Source organism: Mercenaria mercenaria, chromosome 17, assembly GCF_021730395.1.
Source record: "Mercenaria mercenaria strain notata chromosome 17, MADL_Memer_1, whole genome shotgun sequence".
NCBI classification, from domain to species: domain Eukaryota; kingdom Metazoa; phylum Mollusca; class Bivalvia; order Venerida; family Veneridae; genus Mercenaria; species Mercenaria mercenaria.
The window spans coordinates 54,438,030-54,457,025 of record NC_069377.1 but is presented as its reverse complement, the minus strand read 5'-3'; the positions used below and the strand labels follow the sequence as shown (position 1 = coordinate 54,457,025).

At 34.5% G+C, this 18,996-nt stretch overlaps 1 protein-coding gene across 11 annotated transcripts in view; it reads right to left on the bottom strand.

The window, feature by feature from the left end:
- Positions 1-18,996, bottom strand: part of LOC123536773 (liprin-beta-1-like) — a 172,050-nt gene that overhangs the window by 71,884 nt on the left and 81,170 nt on the right. Inside the window, exon 1 of one of the 11 annotated variants that reach the window (XM_045320191.2) lies at positions 770-1,480. The exons of 9 other annotated variants lie outside the window; for them this stretch is intronic. In XM_045320191.2, coding sequence (XP_045176126.1) covers positions 770-883 — 114 coding nt within the window. In that variant the 5' untranslated portion in view covers positions 884-1,480. Of the gene's footprint in view, positions 1-769; positions 1,481-18,996 lie in introns of those variants that run through there. One more of the 11 variants, XM_053528198.1, reaches the window with a different exon arrangement.

Below are 18,996 nucleotides of genomic sequence, written 5' to 3'. Positions count from 1 at the left end.
GTTAAGCCCTGAAATAGTGTTTGCTGCAGAGAGGTGACATTTTATATTCGAGCTGCAACACAAGATCACTGCTCTTTTTTCTGCCTTTAAGGCTATTTAATATTTTTCCAGGATTGCCAGACAATTTAAAATGTTAATACCTGGTATTTAAGACAGTAAGCTTCTTAGGGCTTTTGAATTTCAGGAAACTTCTGTCGGTTCTTTCCTATTCTAATGAACTACAGATTGTCAACGAATAATCTTATTACTTTGTCACTGAAATAACGTTAACTTAACAAGGACGTCCTGAAATGTACAGAAATAGGGCACAGCTAGGGCCAGAAATAAAGAGAAATATATTTTTCCATATAGTTTGTGAAGGTATGTGATGTTGCGTTTAAAACCATTTCCAATCAGTATTTCATTAACCTCACAGAAGATTATGGACTCCTTATTCAATAGTACCAACAAGTTCTCCACAAATAACTGACATCTCAAGATCTGCGGCAGACGATCATATATTTACCATTTTCTGCAACCATGACACTTGCCTGAGATTCAAACATACAACCCCTCTACTCTCTTCAAATTCGAGTCTGACTGGATGCATTGTATGGGAAATACTTTGAAAAGAAATGAAAAACATGTACCCATTGAAATCCTAAAGTTGGGTTTCATAGAGTTTAGTGTAAATGTGAAATGGCCTCAACACTCATCAAATACAACTAAGTGTTGAGGCAACCTCTCCAAAACATTCAGACATTCTGAAGAATGGTAAACGTGAACTTACCATAAGTTCATGCAATTTTGACTCCCATGCTGAAGAGTAATACATTCCAGTGCTTGCCGGTCTCTCCATACCGTTACGACGACTATGGTACAGGTCTCTATGATTCTCAGCCATTGTATTGTGAATTCTTAAGAATTTTTTTCACACAAATTACTTCTCTTTCACTTGAAGTATTTTTAAAATTGAAACTCTGTTAACATTAAGCTGTATACATTTGCTCACAACAATTCATTCCATCTGTTCTTGTTTTCTAAAATTGTTCAACCATTTATCTCATCAGTCTTTATCCAGCTGTATCTATAATATTTTCCACTCCTTTTTTTGTCATTCCCCTTTCTTCAATTTTAGTCAGTGACAGGCAATTTTATATAATTCAATCATATAAATTGTCTCAATATATCCAAATTCAATTGTCCACATAATCATCAATCTTCGCCTAAACACATCCAATATACAATAATGAAATTTCTTCCTTCTAAGACATTTCCAAGTATAAAATCCAATTCAGATATTTTCATATATATTGTATATATACAATATGAAAGTTCCTCTTTCAAACTCTATATAATTAAGAAATTTTCCTAGTACAAAATCGTAACCCAGATTAAATATTGTATGTACAATCAATTTCCCTGATCAAAAGAATTAGTCTTGTATCTGGAAAAGCCATATTATGAATGGCGAGAGCATAGTATACTCTAAGGTTTGATAGAACTAACTAGTTTATATCATCAAGTGCTCTAAAAACTGCAATACACCTCCTCTCTAATACAGTAGCTCAATAATACAGTAGCTCGTCAGTGAGGGAAAACAGTAAAAATCTAGTATCATCACTGGAAATCTTCATTGCTCACCAGTGATAACTATCTTATATATATAAATATAAAGTCAATGGAATGAAATTTTGCAAAAGTTTTTTCTCATTTCTTTGTCTGAAGAAATTTACTTTAATCTAAATGTAGCTTAAAAAAGTATCTTAAGCTGTTTAAGGTAACATATCATTCTTTATTAAACATGATTTATAATTATATCTTTCTTCATAAGGAATCATTTTATATCTTTTCAAAGATTATTTTTCAATCTAGACTTGTCTAATGTTTCTTAAGCTACACAAAGTTACATTTCTTCTGTATGTAATATTATATCTTCAATTTTTGCTTAATTAGCACATTGCTGAACTGACACCAGTTTTTCTAATTTCATTGGGCCAGACTGTATTTGACACATGAAAATATTTCCAGAATTAAAAAAAAAAAAAATTCAGAATATCTGACCGAATGTCAAACTGCCGTGTTTTCGTTAGCATTTCTCTAATTTATTGCAACAAGATGTAACATCACAATTTCTTAAAACTGGAGATTTCTGCGATTTTTATGAAACTGTTACAGTATTCGGACATAACATTTTGGGTATACAGAGTACAGTACAATCGCGATCCTACGAAAAGCCAAGGGACCGTCCGATTTTTTCGTAATATCGCATTTTTGTTTGAGCGTAGCATAGGAAATTTCGCTATATAGCACCTTAATATCTATATACGTAACCCGTGATATTTAAACATGTGATTTTCGTATCGAAGTACATGTATACCAATTTCATCTGGGTTTACTACAAATCTTATTCGAATCTGAACTCATATCGTATGTAGAATGTAGAACGTTTTTTTGTTCTTCTCTTTTTATTCACTGTATATAAAACATATACAGGGTGCATTGTTGCACGAGGAAAAATCGCAATTGCATATTCCGATACCCTCAGCTACCCTTTACCAATTGTTTGGTATAATAAAACAACAATATACAGATAATCAGGACTTAAAAATTGTTTTATTTTCTTTATGCAGTGATTGTTTGAGACGTATAGATATGGAAGCAAGTGTGACTTGTATGCCATCCGACAGTATATTTATAGGAGAAAAAAAATTCCACTAACTTGTGCATAGTGTATAGCATATGTGTTTCGAATTTAATTACTAAGTTTTCACGCTTTAATCACTGTTTACGCCCAGCTAAATGATAGTGAAACTTTCCACTCCAAAGCATTTTCACGCCGTTATAGAAGGTGTGAAAACCTAGACGATACATCCGTAAAATCGCAACTAAAACAAGTTGAAAACTGGCTTTAAGAGCATAACAATACATTCGTAGGAGTGCATTTTTCGTAAAATCGCATTTTCGTAAAACTGCGACTTTGTTACAAAGAAATAAGAAGGAAAACAGCCGGGACCACAACACCTTTTCATAGTATACCGGTATTTCGTTAAATTGTGATTCGTAGCATCGCGAATGCACTGTACTTTCTATTATTTTTGACCAATAAAAAATTTTGCAGCGGGAGGTTTATTAAGACAAGGCAGGCAGTGACAAGACTTAAACAATTAATTTTCTTTTGCCTTCTGAGAAAAAAATGATTCCATTAGGTTTAATTAAATGCCTTACAAGAGAAATTAATTTTGTTTTTTATTCATTAAACAGCTTAATGCAAATGAACTGTCCCTTTTTGCTCTTCATCCACAAATTTAACAAAATGATCCGATTATTTTCTCCTAATAGCAGTATTATCTCTCAAGTTAATACTTTATTTTGGGAGCATGTTTTGCAAAACTGATGCACATTTTTTTAATCATGATTGTCTAATGCATAAAACACAGCAAATTAAAATTGATGACATTTTTATGGCATAAGAATTAAAGATGATTGTAGAATTAGATTTTTTTTCATAGGTTGATGAAGTACATCACTGACAAAATCAGTAATTTCTTCATAAAACAATATTTTAATTTTAATTTCATCAGCAGTAAAATGGAACTGAATTTATAACAGAATTAAAAGATAACTTTAATTTTCTGAATTTAGTGTTTTCTGAACAATTCCACTAGTTTCACATGCCATCACATGCATATCCATAAAATTAACATCCTATAAATAACACAGTTTAAAAATAAATTCATCATGCAACATTTTCCACGTTATAAAATATTCAACAAATCCAAATCATACATTTCTATATATAATACATTTCTATTCATCACAATTTCCATTTACATCATTTCTACTGTTGTTTTATTTTCAGCTTCATTTTCGTATGTAACGGATACTAACTTTTTGCCCACATTTTTTTGTTAACGATCAAACATGCAATTTTCATAAGTAAGCAATGCGTCATTTCTTAATGATGACTGATTCAGAATCAAACACCATAGTTTAGTATCCTTTTATATCTTTAAATATTTTCAACTTGGTCAATTTACTCCCTTATAAGATGAATAACAATTTGACCTTTGGCTTTTAATAGATTTCCATCAATTTCCATTGCACTTGAGTGAACAGCTACTTTTAGAGTTAATCAAATCACAAATGATGAAAAAGAATGTTAAACAAGATATGATGGGAGGTTTAATCATTTTTCAATTAGTTTAAACTTTGCTGAAATACTAGGACATTTGAATAACTACCCACCCGCCCCTCTTATAATTGAATCTTATATGAACAATAAGCTCTTTTACCTTCGGTATACCTTTGGTAAATGATAGCCGAATGGTTGTAAAATGACGAACAAAATCTGCATTTTTGCTCTTTATTTGAGAAAATCTCAGGATGTTTCACTTTCTTTCAAAGATCTGTAAGATTTTATCAAATTTCAGTAATTATACATTTATAAACCACAGAAATACAGACATACATTGTTCCTGATTAATGGATTTTACCTGCTTCACATTAAAAAAAAAAACAGAACTTATCACACAAATCCCGAGGTACAGAACAGGGGCGTAGCCAGGATTTTGAAAAATGTACGCAGTACGAGGCACGAAGTGCCGAGGGGGGAGAGTGTGGGAGGGGGTCTCCCCCTCCCACCGGTGGGGGTCCGGGGGACCTCCCCCGGGAAAATTTTGAAAAAAAGAACATGAAAAGACGCATTCTGGTGCATTTTAAGAAACGCATATAGCAACCCATGAAGAACTTTAGTATGCTGTGCTGCTTTGACCAAGTCACATTGAGGGTCTTGCATTGAATCCGTCAAAGGATTCAATGTATCTAAGGGACCGCTGACGCAACACAAAGCGACAACAAAGTCAAAAGACAGGACAGCCTTTTGAAGGCTTGACGCTGTGGACAGTTTTGGTGTCCATGCCAACTTGAATGTCAGTAAGTGTTTCTAGAATTGACTTGAAGTGGGTATAGAAAGCAGTGATGCTTTCCGAGTGCTGAGACCACCGTGTTGGGCAGAACTTCTTTAAGGCTTCTCCGTCATCGTTATGAGAGCTATAAACTCCGAGACGTTTCGGAGAACTTGTGATAAGAAACAATACATCCCCAACAACGGTAAACATCGACTGCACAAACGCTACCCTGCAAGCATGACATATTGCTAAGTTTAGACGGTGGTTGCGACAGTGAATATACTTTGCGTTTGGAAATTCTGCAGAAAATCTTGCCTGCACTCAACGGTGACAACCGGACATGTTCCCAGCACCGTCGTAACCTTGTCCAACGATAAAGTTTGGGTTCAGGTTGTGTTTGTGTATTTCATCTAGTAGCAACTGGTGTAGTGTTTCACCTGTTGTTTCTGTTGTCTGAACAAATGAAAGAAAATCCTCGTGGAGCACATGCTTCCCGGAACTCTGACGTTCAATATAACGCAGACAAAAAGCAAACTGTTCTGTATTGCTGACATCAGCAGATTCATCTGCAAGAATAGAAAAGTACCTCGCATCTTGGCAACGGTGCACGATAGAGTCCGAAATCTGATTGCCGCATATATGTATGAATTCGTTTTGAATAGAGGGGCTTAAATACTGTGCATGTTTGGGAGAATTTGCTAGATGGTCGTGCAAATCACTGTCTACTTCAGCGCGATAATTTATCAAAGCTCTGAAGTTACTTTTTTCTTCTGTTTTGCCACGAAAGGCTATGTTTTGTTTTCCCAGCAAAACTATTGTTTTAACAATAGATGTCAAGGCTTTATTATTTTTATCGACTTTGTTACTGTAAGCGTTCGAGCCAAACTCAACAACACTTTTTTCTTGATTTTGACATATTTTCATGAATTTGTCAGCTTTAGTCATTGCATTACTGTCACGGATCAGGTGATTTTTTATGCATCCCTATAATCCTAGACACATTGCTCCAGTCTACAAGGGGCTTAGCAACGAGAGTGTTTTCAGATGAATTAAAGACAAAACAAAAAAAAAAACAAAGAAAAATATGTGCACAAAAAACACCATTGACTGAAGGACTATACCTTAAATACGGGTAGTTTTCAGTATCAAACACTAGGTCAGGTACACGCCTAGCTGCCCCGCTTTTGCTGTGAGTGCTTTTAGGCTTTACCCAACTCCGCGAAGGCTCAAACCTTGATATTAAAGTCGACATTTTCATGGAATCAGACATCCGGAGTCTTCTTGTGACATCAATGATTCCAATGTCTAGAAACCGCGCACCCAGGGAGCAAACCGCTGAGTTAAATGTGACATTTTGGCAGGTGTCAAAACTGACCCAGATTATTGATTTAGGTTACTTTCGGTACCCAGTACTCTTGCACTAAGTTCAAACCCGTTTACACCATATCATGTTTATAAATTATACGTGTAGTAAATGAAATACATTGGATATGAACTTGATTTTTTTAAAAAAAAAAACATGCTCTTCAATATTTCATATTTCAAAAGGTCAAGTCAGCCAAAAAAGTATTACGCAGTTGCGTAAACTGCGTAATGGGCGCTACGCCCTTGCAGCACCTGCTTCAATTTTTTCTGAACTTGCTTGAAGGTTTACTGATGTCATTTAAGAGTAAACATTGCATGTCAATACAAGTGACATTGTAGTTTCTTCTTTGTCTACAGACAACATCTCTATGTGACCTGCTCTGGGAACTGAATATTTCAGGTACTGTATGGAATGAATGATATGAACCAACCACAGCCATGGCAAGTTAAGACTACTAACAATTTTCATGAGACTGTCATGGCACAGAAACAAGTTATACAGCCATTTTTACTGGCATGGCAACAAGTTAAACAGCCATTTTTACTGGCATGGCAACAAGTTAAACAGCCATTTTTACTGGCATGGCAACAAATTAAACAGCCATTTTTACTAGAATGGCAACAAATTAAACAGCCATTTTTACTAGAATGGCAACAAGTTAAACAGCCATTTTTATGGGCATGGCAACAAGGTGTACAGCCATGAGACCATCATGACATAGCAACAAGTTTTACATACATTTTTATGTGGTTCTTGTGGCATGACAACTAGTCTTACAATTATTCTTACCAGAATGCCATGGCATTACTTTTTTAACAAGAATACCTTTAAGACTGTCACAGCATGGCAGCAAGCATGCATTACACAGAAGACGACAACAAGTGAGCATGAAATCAGGGTTTAACTGTATAGCCTTTCCTATTTCTGTGCTATAAGGCTTAAGTAATATTTCATTAATAATTCACCAAAACCACTATCCTGATGAACATCAAATGATGAGGGAAAAAGCCAAGTCTACGGCCATTACTGACAACTGGAATGAATAAACAACAGACTGTTAAGTGCTTTAAGAGTAAACATATAAGTTCCAATGACAATTTATTCCACAGCTGAAATAGGCTGCAAAGTACTTCAGTGTCTGTGACAATTTATATTATACTGCAAACTACTCAAAGAGTAAATATCAAAGGCAATTTATTGACGATTCAATATAAACTTTCCCTGATACAAGACTGCATCAGACATTTAACATGATAAAAGTTCAAGATCTGTAGCAAGGAAAGCAGACTTTATTAAATTCTTATTCAGTGTCATACTTGTGTTAATTTTAAGATCAAAAGATATAAACAAGAAATGCACATAATTTATATGTCAGAAAATTTCTTTCCATTCTTCATTATTTTAGTGACATAGAAGCCATACACAAGAAACTGATGCACTCTGCTGATTTTGTTATTATCTGAAGTCACAATGATTAAAGGGAGGTAATCAGAAAAATATCATTCTACTTTCAAAGCTGCTGGTCTAATTCTAATGTTCGAAAGTGCTACTTATTCTCTAATATAATAGATATACAAAATATTTAGCAATTTATAGACAACTAGGTCTTGTGCAACAACTTCTTTTGCATATCTCAGCTGTGCAACATATTTTAAAGCCCCATAATGACTTCTTTTTTATAATAATATAGCTGTCATAATGATTTTCTGTTGAATCATACTTATTATAATTGTTTTCTCATATATTTATCAAAGGTTTGTATATTCAACTCAATCAGTAGGAATTGTTATTGAATCCATTGTGTTTTATTATCTCCCTTTATGACTCTAATCATATAAGATAATGTGCAATATTTGAAGTAGTGCTTTTCTAACCATGACATTATGCATAGTCTCTTTTGCACAGCTGCCTTATCTGTTTTCAACAGAAAATAGAAAGCCTTGTGGCACTTTACGCAATTAGGCCTGTATAGGAAACACAGGTAGATATGAGAGTTAATTCCTAGCATTGTTTGTCATTGATTTTCAAAATTTCTCATCAGACATGAGGTAAAAACAATCATTAATCATCATCAAAAGTGATGGGTTACTTTTCCCAATGTGATTAATAGTAATATAATCATTACATTAATCAACTGGGGCGAAATTAGGAAAACTTTTCATTCACTTTCATTATGAAACAGCAGGGCCCCTTATTATGTTCTCAGGTAAAATGGGTCGCCTTCACTTGTATGCATAAATGTTTTGTTTATTGGTTTAGTTGCACTGAATGCTATTTTTTCGACAATATTTCTGTATCAACAACCAGTGCTTTTTTGATTACTTAGCAGTGAAGTTTTTCCTTTTATGTTAAAAATAGATAAAGCAGCTGTCTAACAGAGACAATGTATAAGGACATGGTTGGAAAAGCTCTACTTCAAATACTGTACATGATCTTATATGATCAGTCATAAAGGGAGGTAATCTAAAACAACTGATTCAATAATACTTCTTATTAACTGAACAAAATTTTAAACCTTTGACAATTAAATGAAGAACAACTACGGAAAGTAAGTAAATACATGAGAAAACAATTACGCAAAGCAAGATTCAACAGACATTAACACATTTTATTTTCATAACTTAAAATGTGGCAGCCACATTATAAAGAAAGTCATTATGGGCCTTTAAACTGTTCAAATAACTTTACCATTGCCTAAGATCATTTATTGCATAGAAAATATGGGTGTTAAGGGTTCAAACTAACCCTCATCATGCTGGACACGATTGGTTCTGCCTTTGCGACCAGTGTAGATCATGTTCAGCCTGCACATCCATGCAGTCTGATCATGATCTGCACTGTTCGCCATTCAATCAGTATCATTTGGTAAGCACCCCTTTCAACAATTAATGGTACTGTCCAAATTGAAAGATAGACAAGTTCATTATAAAAATTTAGCAGGGTAAGGGCTAACAACCTCCTAATTAAAAAAAGTTTAGTGCTAACTCAAGGTAGCTAACTGGACAGGCAACATTATAAACATATTGCTCAAAATGGCATGAACACTTTCAAGAACTGGATAATGGCAAACAAGCCATTTACCATAGCAGATGTTGCATCGAAAAAAAAAACATCAATATAAAACTTCTGAAATGAGGTGCAGACACAAGATGTCTGAGAGAGATGACAACATGTTCACATAATTAACAAAAATATACTCGCATATAACAAAAATAAGTTCGCGTATTTATGTCTCTATTTTATTGTACTTCATTACAGGATGAGATTTACCTCCATCAAACCAGAGCACCTTTGCTGTTTGAGAGCAGCTATCTTCATGCATTGTATGGAGCCAAGTGGGAAAAGCTCCTACTAATATATGGTTAATATATTATAACAAGGCCAATTTAGCAAAAAGCTGATCCATTCTAAGGTTATGAATTATTGACACACACTGTCCATTGTGTACAGATTATTTCCATCAAATTTCTTCTGCATTGTTTTCTTGTGCAAATGCCTAACTTTTTGCCTGCTATGCCAAAATGGACCAAGTTGTCCATTAGATCAAGCAAATTTGTGTGACAATCTAGAATTCTTTTAACATCAGAAGATGTGAAACTTAATTGAATTTTTCAACTGTAATTCACATAAAATTTCAGGCAGGTTCTCCAGCAGGACTCATAAAGCTGACAAAAGCACCATGAATATATCAGATGTTTCCCAAGGTGAAAGCTTGAACTTAAAGTCTGAATTCCTTGTTTATCATATATAGTGAGTTTAAATGCCCTTTAGACTGTGACCATCAAACACTGTGTGGTAGGGCATATAAATTTCAGTGATTGCAAGTCAGCCTGTATTCATCAAATTTTAGAGTCTAAAACATAATCTTAGACTTCTGCGAGCTACATTTTCATTCTACCATTGCTTATTTACCACAGATAGTAATGAAACTTTGCATGAATGTGCATTCTGCAGAGCAAAAATTCTCAGCAAAGTTTCATCAATATAAACTTGTTATGAACAATGTTATTACATGTCTAAGACTTGCCGTTCTTAAGACCAAGTTTCAGACTTAATATGGATCCTATATGCAACAGCAAGCCAACATCAAGAAAGTTCTCCATCATAAATATCATCAACTTGTTTTTCTTGCAGGCACATTGCAAATTACTGAGGATTTCATTTCTAAAGTCATCTTATGTCTGTAAATCGGACTTAAACATGTAAATAGTTCCAGTATAAGAGATCACAGAGTGATCTTGGCACCCACCAATGTGCCATTTTTGTGTGTTCCAAATTTCAAGACTTATTGACTAGCTCAAGGTCAAATTTCATTTCCGTACACAACACTGTGCATGTGGTCTTAATTCGAAAGCTGTAACTTGAGAAATGTAAAAGTAGGTCACTAGATCAATTTAAAGGAAAAAGTTCTTTGTACACAAAACTATGCATGTGCATCAAGTTTGAAGACTGTAGTTTGAGAAATTTGAAAGTAGGTCACTAGGTCAATCTTATGGTCAAAGTTTATTTCGGTACAAAAAACTATGCAAGTGGTCCAAATTTGAAGGCTGTAGCTTGAGAAATGTGAAAGTAGCTCACTAGGTCAAAATCAAGGTCAAATTTCACTTCAGAACACAAATCTATGCATGTGGTCCAAATTTGATACCTGTACCTTCAAAAATGTGAAAGTAGGTCACTAAGTCAATGTCAAGGTCAAAGTTTGCTTCGGTACACAATCCTATTCATGTGGTCTAAATTTGAAGCCTGTAGTACAGAAATGTGAAAGTAGGTCACTAGGTCAATCTTAAGGTCAAAGTTCATTTCGGTACACAAAATTATGCATGTGGTCCAAATTTAAAGGCTGTAGCTTGAGAAATGTGAAAGTAGGTCACTAGGTCAAAATCAAGGTCAAATTTTATTTCGGAAAACAAAACTATGCATGTGGTCAAAATTTGAAGCCTTACCTTCAAAAATGTGAGAGTAGGTCACTAGGTCAATGTAAAGGTCAAAGTTTGTTTCGGTACACAAAACCATGCCTGTGGTCCAAATTTGAAGGCTGTAGCTTGAGCAATGTGAAAGTAGGTCACTAGGTCAAAATCAAGGTCAAATTTTATTTCGTAATACAGAACTATGCATGTAGTCCAAATTTGAAGCCTGTACCTTCAAAAATGTGAAAGTAGGTCACTAGGTCAATGTAAAGGTAAAAGTTTGTTTCGGTACATAAAACCATGCATGTGGTCTAAATCTGAAGGCTGTAGCTTGAGAAATGTGAAAGTAGGTCACTGGGTCAAAATCAAGGTCAAATTTCATTTCGGAACACAAAATTATGCATGTGGCCCAAATTTGAAGCCTGTACCTTCAAAAATGTGGAAGTAGGTCACTAGGTCAATGTCAAGGTCAAAGTTTATTTCAGTGCACAAAACTATGCATGTGGTCCAAATTTGAAGGTTGTAGCTACAGAAATGTGAAAGTAGGTCACTAGGTCAAAATCAAGGTCAACTCATATCAAGGTTTATCTTGCCACTCAAAACCATACATGAGGTCCAAATTTGAATGTTGTAGGTTATTGACAAGAAGTTTTTAAAAGCTTTTCCCTATATAAGTCTATATGAACCATGTGACCCCCAAGGGCGGGGCCATATTTGATCCTAGGGGGATAATTTTAACAAACTTGGTAGAGAACCACTAGACGATGCTACATTACAAATATCAAAGCCCTAGGCTTTGTGGTTTGGACAAGAAAATTTTCAAAGTTTTTCCCTATATAAGTCTATGTAAACCATGTGACCCCCGGGGCGGGGCCATATTTGACCCTAGGGGGATAATTTGAACAATCTTAGTAGAAGACCACTAGATGATGTCACATACAAAATATCAAAGCCCTAGGCCCTGTAGTTTTGGACAAGAGGTTTTTCAAAGTTTTTCCCTATATAAGTCTATATAAACCATGTGACACCCGGGGCAAGGCCATATTAGACCCCAGGGAAATAATTTAAATCATCTTGGTAGAGGACCACTAGATGATGCTTCATACCAAATATTAAAGCCCTAGGCTCTGTCGTTTTGGGCAAGAAGATTTTCAAAGTTTTTCCCTATATAAATCTATGTAAATTATAGAAATAAACAAAGGGCCATTACTTACTAAAAAACTGTTGAACAAGTCTGATTTTCAGGGGGACACAACTAGGGTACCAATACATCATTCTGACAAAGTTTGGTCAAAATCCCCCTGGTAGTTTCTGAGGAGATGCGATAACGGGAAATTGTTAACGGAAGGAGGGACGGACGGACGGACGGACGGAAGGACGACGGACCACGGACGCAGAGTGATTTGAATAGTCCACCATCTGATGATGGTGGGCTAAAAATGTTAAAATTCACTGATTTTGCTTTAACAATAAATGAAATGAAAAGGTGATATTTCATCAATATTTCATCATCAAGTAATGGCAATTTAGGCAGAAATTCAATAATGAAATATTGTAGAACGCAATAAAATTTTCACTTGGTTAACGATATTTACTCGTAAATTATTTCTTTAAATATTACAGATTAAAAAGTCAATTCTGTCAGCAAACACACGCAGTTTCTGATCATTTAATTGTGTAAATAAAACAGGTTAGTTTAAGCTAATGTTATTGTAATGAATTTATTTTCTCTATTATTCCTTTTTTTTTGCTTCTTCTTCTTTTTCCTCTGAAGAAAAAACTTCTAAAATCTACTACTGAGACTATTTCACTATTTTATTTATGAATTTATTTGGCTAAGATCTAGCAAAGGAGTATTGCCTAATTCAAAAAGGTGCTTCACATGAAGTTTAATTTCCAACTTTCTGAAACAGTCTTCATTCATCTTGGTGAAACATTCTTCACTCATCTTTGTACACTAGTCTTCATTCATCTTTGTGAAAAAGTCTTCACTCATCTTTGTGAAGAGGTTTTCATCCATCTTTGTCAAATAGTCTTCATTCATCTTTGTGAAACAGTCTTCATTCATCTTTGTGAAACAGTCTTCAACAGTCTCACTCATCATTGTGAAGAGGTCTTCATTCATCTTTGTGAAATAGTCTTCCTTCATCTTTGTGAAACAGTCTTCATTCATCTTTGTGAAACAGTCTTCAACAGTCTCACTCATCATTGTGAAGAGGTCTTCATTCACCTTTGTGAAATAGTCTTCACTCATCATTGTGAAGAGGTCTCCATTCAAGTTTATAAAACAGTCTTCATTCATCTAAGTGAAACAGTTTTCTTTCATCTTTGTGAAACAGTCTTCAACAGTCTTCACTCAACATTGTGAAGAGGTCTTCATTCATCTTTAAGAAATAGTCTTCATTCATCATTGTGAAGAGGTCTCCATTCATCTTTATAAAACAGTCTTCATTCATCTTAGTGAAACAGTCTTTATTCATCATTGTGAAAGAGTCTTCATTCATCTTTCTGAAACAGTCTTCATTCATCTTTGTGAAACAGTCTTTATTCATCATTGTGAAAGAGTCTCATTGTGAAGAGGTCTCCATTCATCTTTATAAAACAGTCTTCATTCATCTTAGTGAAACAGTCTTTATTCATCATTGTGAAAGAGTCTTCATTCATCTTTGTGAAACAGTCTTCATTCATCTTTGTGAAACAGTCTTTATTCATCATTGTGAAAGAGTCTTCATTCATCTTTGTGAAACAGTCTTCATTCATCATTGTGAAACAGTCTTCATTCATCTTAGTGAAACAGTCTTTATTCATCATTGTGAAAGAGTCTTCATTCATCTTTGTAAAACAGTTTTCATTCATCTTTGTGAAACAATCTTTATTCATCATTGTGAAAGAGTCTTCATTCAGCTTTGTGAAACAGTTTTCATTCATCTTTGTAAAACAGTCTTCATTCATCTTTGTGAAACAGTCTTCATTCATCTTTGTGAAACAATCTTTATTCATCTTTGTGGAACAGTCTTCATTCACCTTTGTGAAACAATCTTTATTCATCATTGTGAAAGAGTCTTCATTCATCTTTGTGAAACAGTCTTCATAAATCTTTGTAAAACAGTTTTCATTCATCATTGTGAAAGAGTCTTCATTCAGCTTTGTGAAACAGTTTTCTTTCATCTTTGTGAAACAGTTTTCATTCATATGTCTTGTCCTTTATTTAGCAAGCTGAACTGGATTTTACTAAAACTCCTTAAATTTTAGGCAAACATTTATACTGAATAAAACAAGAGCACCGCCTTGCGGGTGCCGACGCTCATCTGATTTTTTTGTGTAATAGAAATATTGTCCTACCCATGATTTTCTAAGTCTAAAAAGGGCCATCATTCTTGCAAAAAGCAGGATAGAGTTATGTTTCTTGATGTACAGTGTCCACTTATGATGGTGAAAAACTGTTGCAAGTTTTAAAGCAATAGCTTTGATAGTTTATGAGAAAAGTTGACTTAAACATAATACTCAACCAAGAAAATGATTTTCTAAGTCCAAAAGGGGCAATAATTATTGCAAAAAGCAGGATGGAGTTATGTTGCTTGCTGTACAGGGTCAGCTTATGATGGTGAACAACTGTTGCAAGTTTCAAAGCAATAGCTTTGATAGTTTAAGAGAAAAGTTGACCTAAACATAAAACTTAACCAAGAAATCTGATATTTTCTAAGTCCAAAAGGGGCCATAAATCTTGCAAAAAGCAGGACGGAGTTATGTTTCTTGCTATACAGGGTCAACTTATGATGGTGAACAAGTGTTGCAAGTTTTAAAGCAATAGCTTTGATAGTTTAGGATAAAAGCTGACCTAAACATAAAACTTAACCAAGAAAACTGATTTTCTAAGTCCAAAAGGGGCAATAAATCTTGCAAAAAGCAAGATGGAGTTATGTTTCTTGATGTACAGGGTCAGCTTATGATGGTGAACAAGTATTCCAAGTTTCAAAGCAATAGCTTTGATAGTTTAGGAGAAAAGCTGACCTAAACATAAAACTTAACCAAGAAATCTGATATTTTCTAAGTACAAAAGGGCCATAAATCTGCAAAAGCAAGATGGAGTTATGTTTCTTGCTATACAGGTCAGCTTATGATGGTGAACAAGTATTCCAAGTTTCAAAGCAATAGCTTTGATAGTTTAGGAGAAAAGCTGACCTAAACATAAAACTTAACCAGGCAACGCCGACGCCGACGCCGACAACCGCTCAAGTGATGACAATAACTCATCATTTTTTTTCAAAAAATCAGATGAGCTAAAAATGATTGCTTTATGCATGGCAAAGTTACAGCCCGAACAAGCTCTAAAAGGACCTTTGACCTTGGCCTTTGAAGTAGGGACAAGGGGTTTGCACACCACATTCTCTTTCATAGAGGTGATATTTATGCCAAAATAAAAAAGATTGCTATGTCCCGGACAAACTCTAAAATGACCTTTGACCCCTAATTGTGACCTTAACCTTTTGAGATGGGAACCTGGGATTTAGGTGCAACACTCAGTCTCATGAACGGTTACATTTATGCCTAATATAAAGAAGATTCCTTCATACATGTCAAAGCTATGACCTGGACATAATCTGACATGACCTTTGACTTTCAAGTGTGACCTTGACCTTTGAGATAGTAACCTGGGTTTCGCTCAAGACATTCCGTCTCATTGCGGTTAATATTCATGCCAAATATAAACAAGATTGCTCCATGCATGCTGACAAAAAAAAAACGCACGCTGCAATTGCACATACACCCAACAGCCATTTGGAAGACTATGTCTTTGCTTCCGCAAACGGGCTCAACGTAAACTTTGTAAGTGGTACCAAAATGTATCATTATGTTTGTTTGAAATCTTCCTTCTGATACAACCACTTTGTGTCTGTGTGATAGGAATAATTGGTAGAAAGTGTGAAGAGATACAGAAGGTGATATAAAAACTTCAACTGGAATTAGTTCAAAAAACGTAATTGATGCCGATAACCTGTTTCTTTATAATGCCAATGTATGCTTTCATGTTGGTAACCTCTTGATTAGATCGCTGAATAAAAACAATACACAGGCTTTAAGTAAATTGATTACCACTATCAATTAGTTACAAAGTAAATTAGGAATCAGCCATGTAGTGAAGGAAAAACAGAGATGTTTATCAGTGCTTTGTTTGGAAATAACTGGGGCTTCAAAACCATCTGTGGACTACTTTCTTCTACATAAACAATTTAAATATTAATTCATACCAATTGGTGTAAGGTTAATCATGGAACAGGTTCTACAACTTCTATTAATCACTCTTGTCACCTTATTCCTAAAGTGTTACAAACATCATGAGGGTGTGAGAGAACAGAAGCCAGTTTCTTAATGCCAATTAAGCACCAAGCAAGGGAGCTACTGGTTCAATTTTTCATGTCTTTGGAATGACCCAAACAGAGAGCAAACCTATGACCTCCTATACTCAAAGCTTGTTCTCTACCACTAAAATACTCCTTTCTTTGATTTCTAAAAATATGACATAACTTCGTAATTTTCTGACACATTACAGAACTCCCTAAAGAAGAAATACTTTAAAATCTAATAACACAAATTCTTGAAAACCAAGAAAAATGACCTTTCTGTATACAAGTTAGAGCCATTTTGATGTAGTATGCAGTCAAATGACCAGAAAACATAGAGACATGCAGGCATATAAAGGGAGTCATGCAAGGTCTAAAACAGAAAACAAAACGCATCCTGTTGTTCTGGACAACAGAAAAACAGATTTCATATGAAAAGAGAATGTATTGTGGAGTCCTGATAAGCCATGTGGCATTCTATATAAATATTAGTGTAAAATCAATACATCTAGTTGGCAGTATCTTTACTTTTCACAGGTTATCATGAAATATGGTGCTTATACCCTTGCCATGGTACCTTGAAAAGATTATGGTGCCAACAATAACTGTTACAAACCAAAGGCTACACAGAGGTCAAAGTAATTAAACATGGACCAACTGATTTATAATGGAATGTGTTTTTTGTATTATGGTATTATATTGTGAAATTTTCTACCCAAAATTATTATTCTGATCTTGTGTATTGCCTCTCATATAGATAACTTTTTTTATTCCGAACTTTTATAACTTTCTTAAGAATTCATGACTCATAACTTTTTATGCTATTGGACATGGTTTTCAATCTAAATTTAGGAGCAAAAGGTGCAATAACAAATATTAGCGAAAATAAAGCTACTGCCAATTCTGTCATATATGTGCTTAAACTGCTTATATTCTGCGTATTGAAGCCATTTTTACAACAGTATTGCTGCCTTTAAATAATTTCATTTTCCTATTTCAGTTCAAAGTCTACTAGGTATGATTCAAACCTCTCAGAAGTTCTTGCCCCCTCATCGTTTGTAACAGAAAATGTTGCAAGTCCAAAATAAAAATCAGCCTCATTATCAACCTCCCAGAGATGAACTTTCATTCTCTATGTTAGACAATCAGACCCATTGAAAACTGAATGAATGGAGACATCAAAGAGAACATCAATGTCATAATAACAGTAATTATCTGGCAAGAAAGATGCAAAATACCACTGGGAAAAATGAGAAAACGTTCAAAACAAATAAACAACAAAAAAGTATGAATCCCAAAGCAATTGACTTCTTCCTCTTTTCCCGTTTCAATCTATATCGCAGCTTTGTTTTGAGGTTTTGTGTTTGTTTTTTGCTAAAGCAAATCAAGGTAGCAAATTCTGTGTCAACAATTGATTTATAAAGTAATTTTAGATACAAAGCTGCTTTTTAATGAGTGGGATAAGTAACTTCATGGCTAGGTTAGCTCCCCTGTTTATTTCATTTGGTTTTATGGCACAACAACAAAGTACAGTTTATATGGTTCCAAAATTGGACATAAAATTTTGGTTTCACATCTCATTTAACACAAAATAAAAATATGCGGTAGTGAATCAAAGCTTTTACATCTGATGGAATCTCAGAGATACAGCAAAAAATCAAAAGTTCATATTAGTCATCTATTGCTATCATGCACAGCTAAAACATTGGTTCCAATTCTTTAGTACCCAAGTAACCGTTGTCCAAGAACCACATTACCACCCTGTCAGTTGACTTCGAAATTTACTGTGGTGCCCTCCATTAACAATTCTGCAATCTCCAAATATAGCCAATGTAAAAAATATGTTATAGAAGAGTTATGAAGTACTTATATTGAGTACAAAGAGAAAGATAATGAGCATGGAGAGTAAATGGTCTAAACCCTTGGATGCCTACAATGGGTAATGGTTTCCCTGTTCTTACTGTGATATGCACATCAGATTCTAAACATCGTTGTGCTGTAAATGAACCCGTAATTAGATTTTTATAAGGAACAGATACCAGTTCAGGAACCTTCAAGCATCAACCTTTCCTCACCTGGTGAGTAATAACCTGTTCTCTGCAAGTAACTGACAACTTCTCCACATGAATACCATGACAATATGTTTTGTCCTCAGTCTTTGTGTTCACATAGAAAACAATATGTATCACCAAAAAATCAAACAGAATATATGCCTCACCCAGGAATCACAGAGAAAATATGCCTTTTCTGGACTTGAAATTGACAATCTTGCACTAACTGGGAAGACTAATAGATTGACAATCAAGTAGAAACAAATTTGTTATCAAGAACTGATTCACTTATTTCGTATCATATAAATGTTTCTTTCATCACTGCTTCTGCAGACAAAAAACATCAGCACAAACACACAAACAAATAAATTGGGTAATTCTACAAGTCATAATTGAGTTCTGTATGCAGGTATATCAGCTCTCGAAATGTAAAGTAGCATA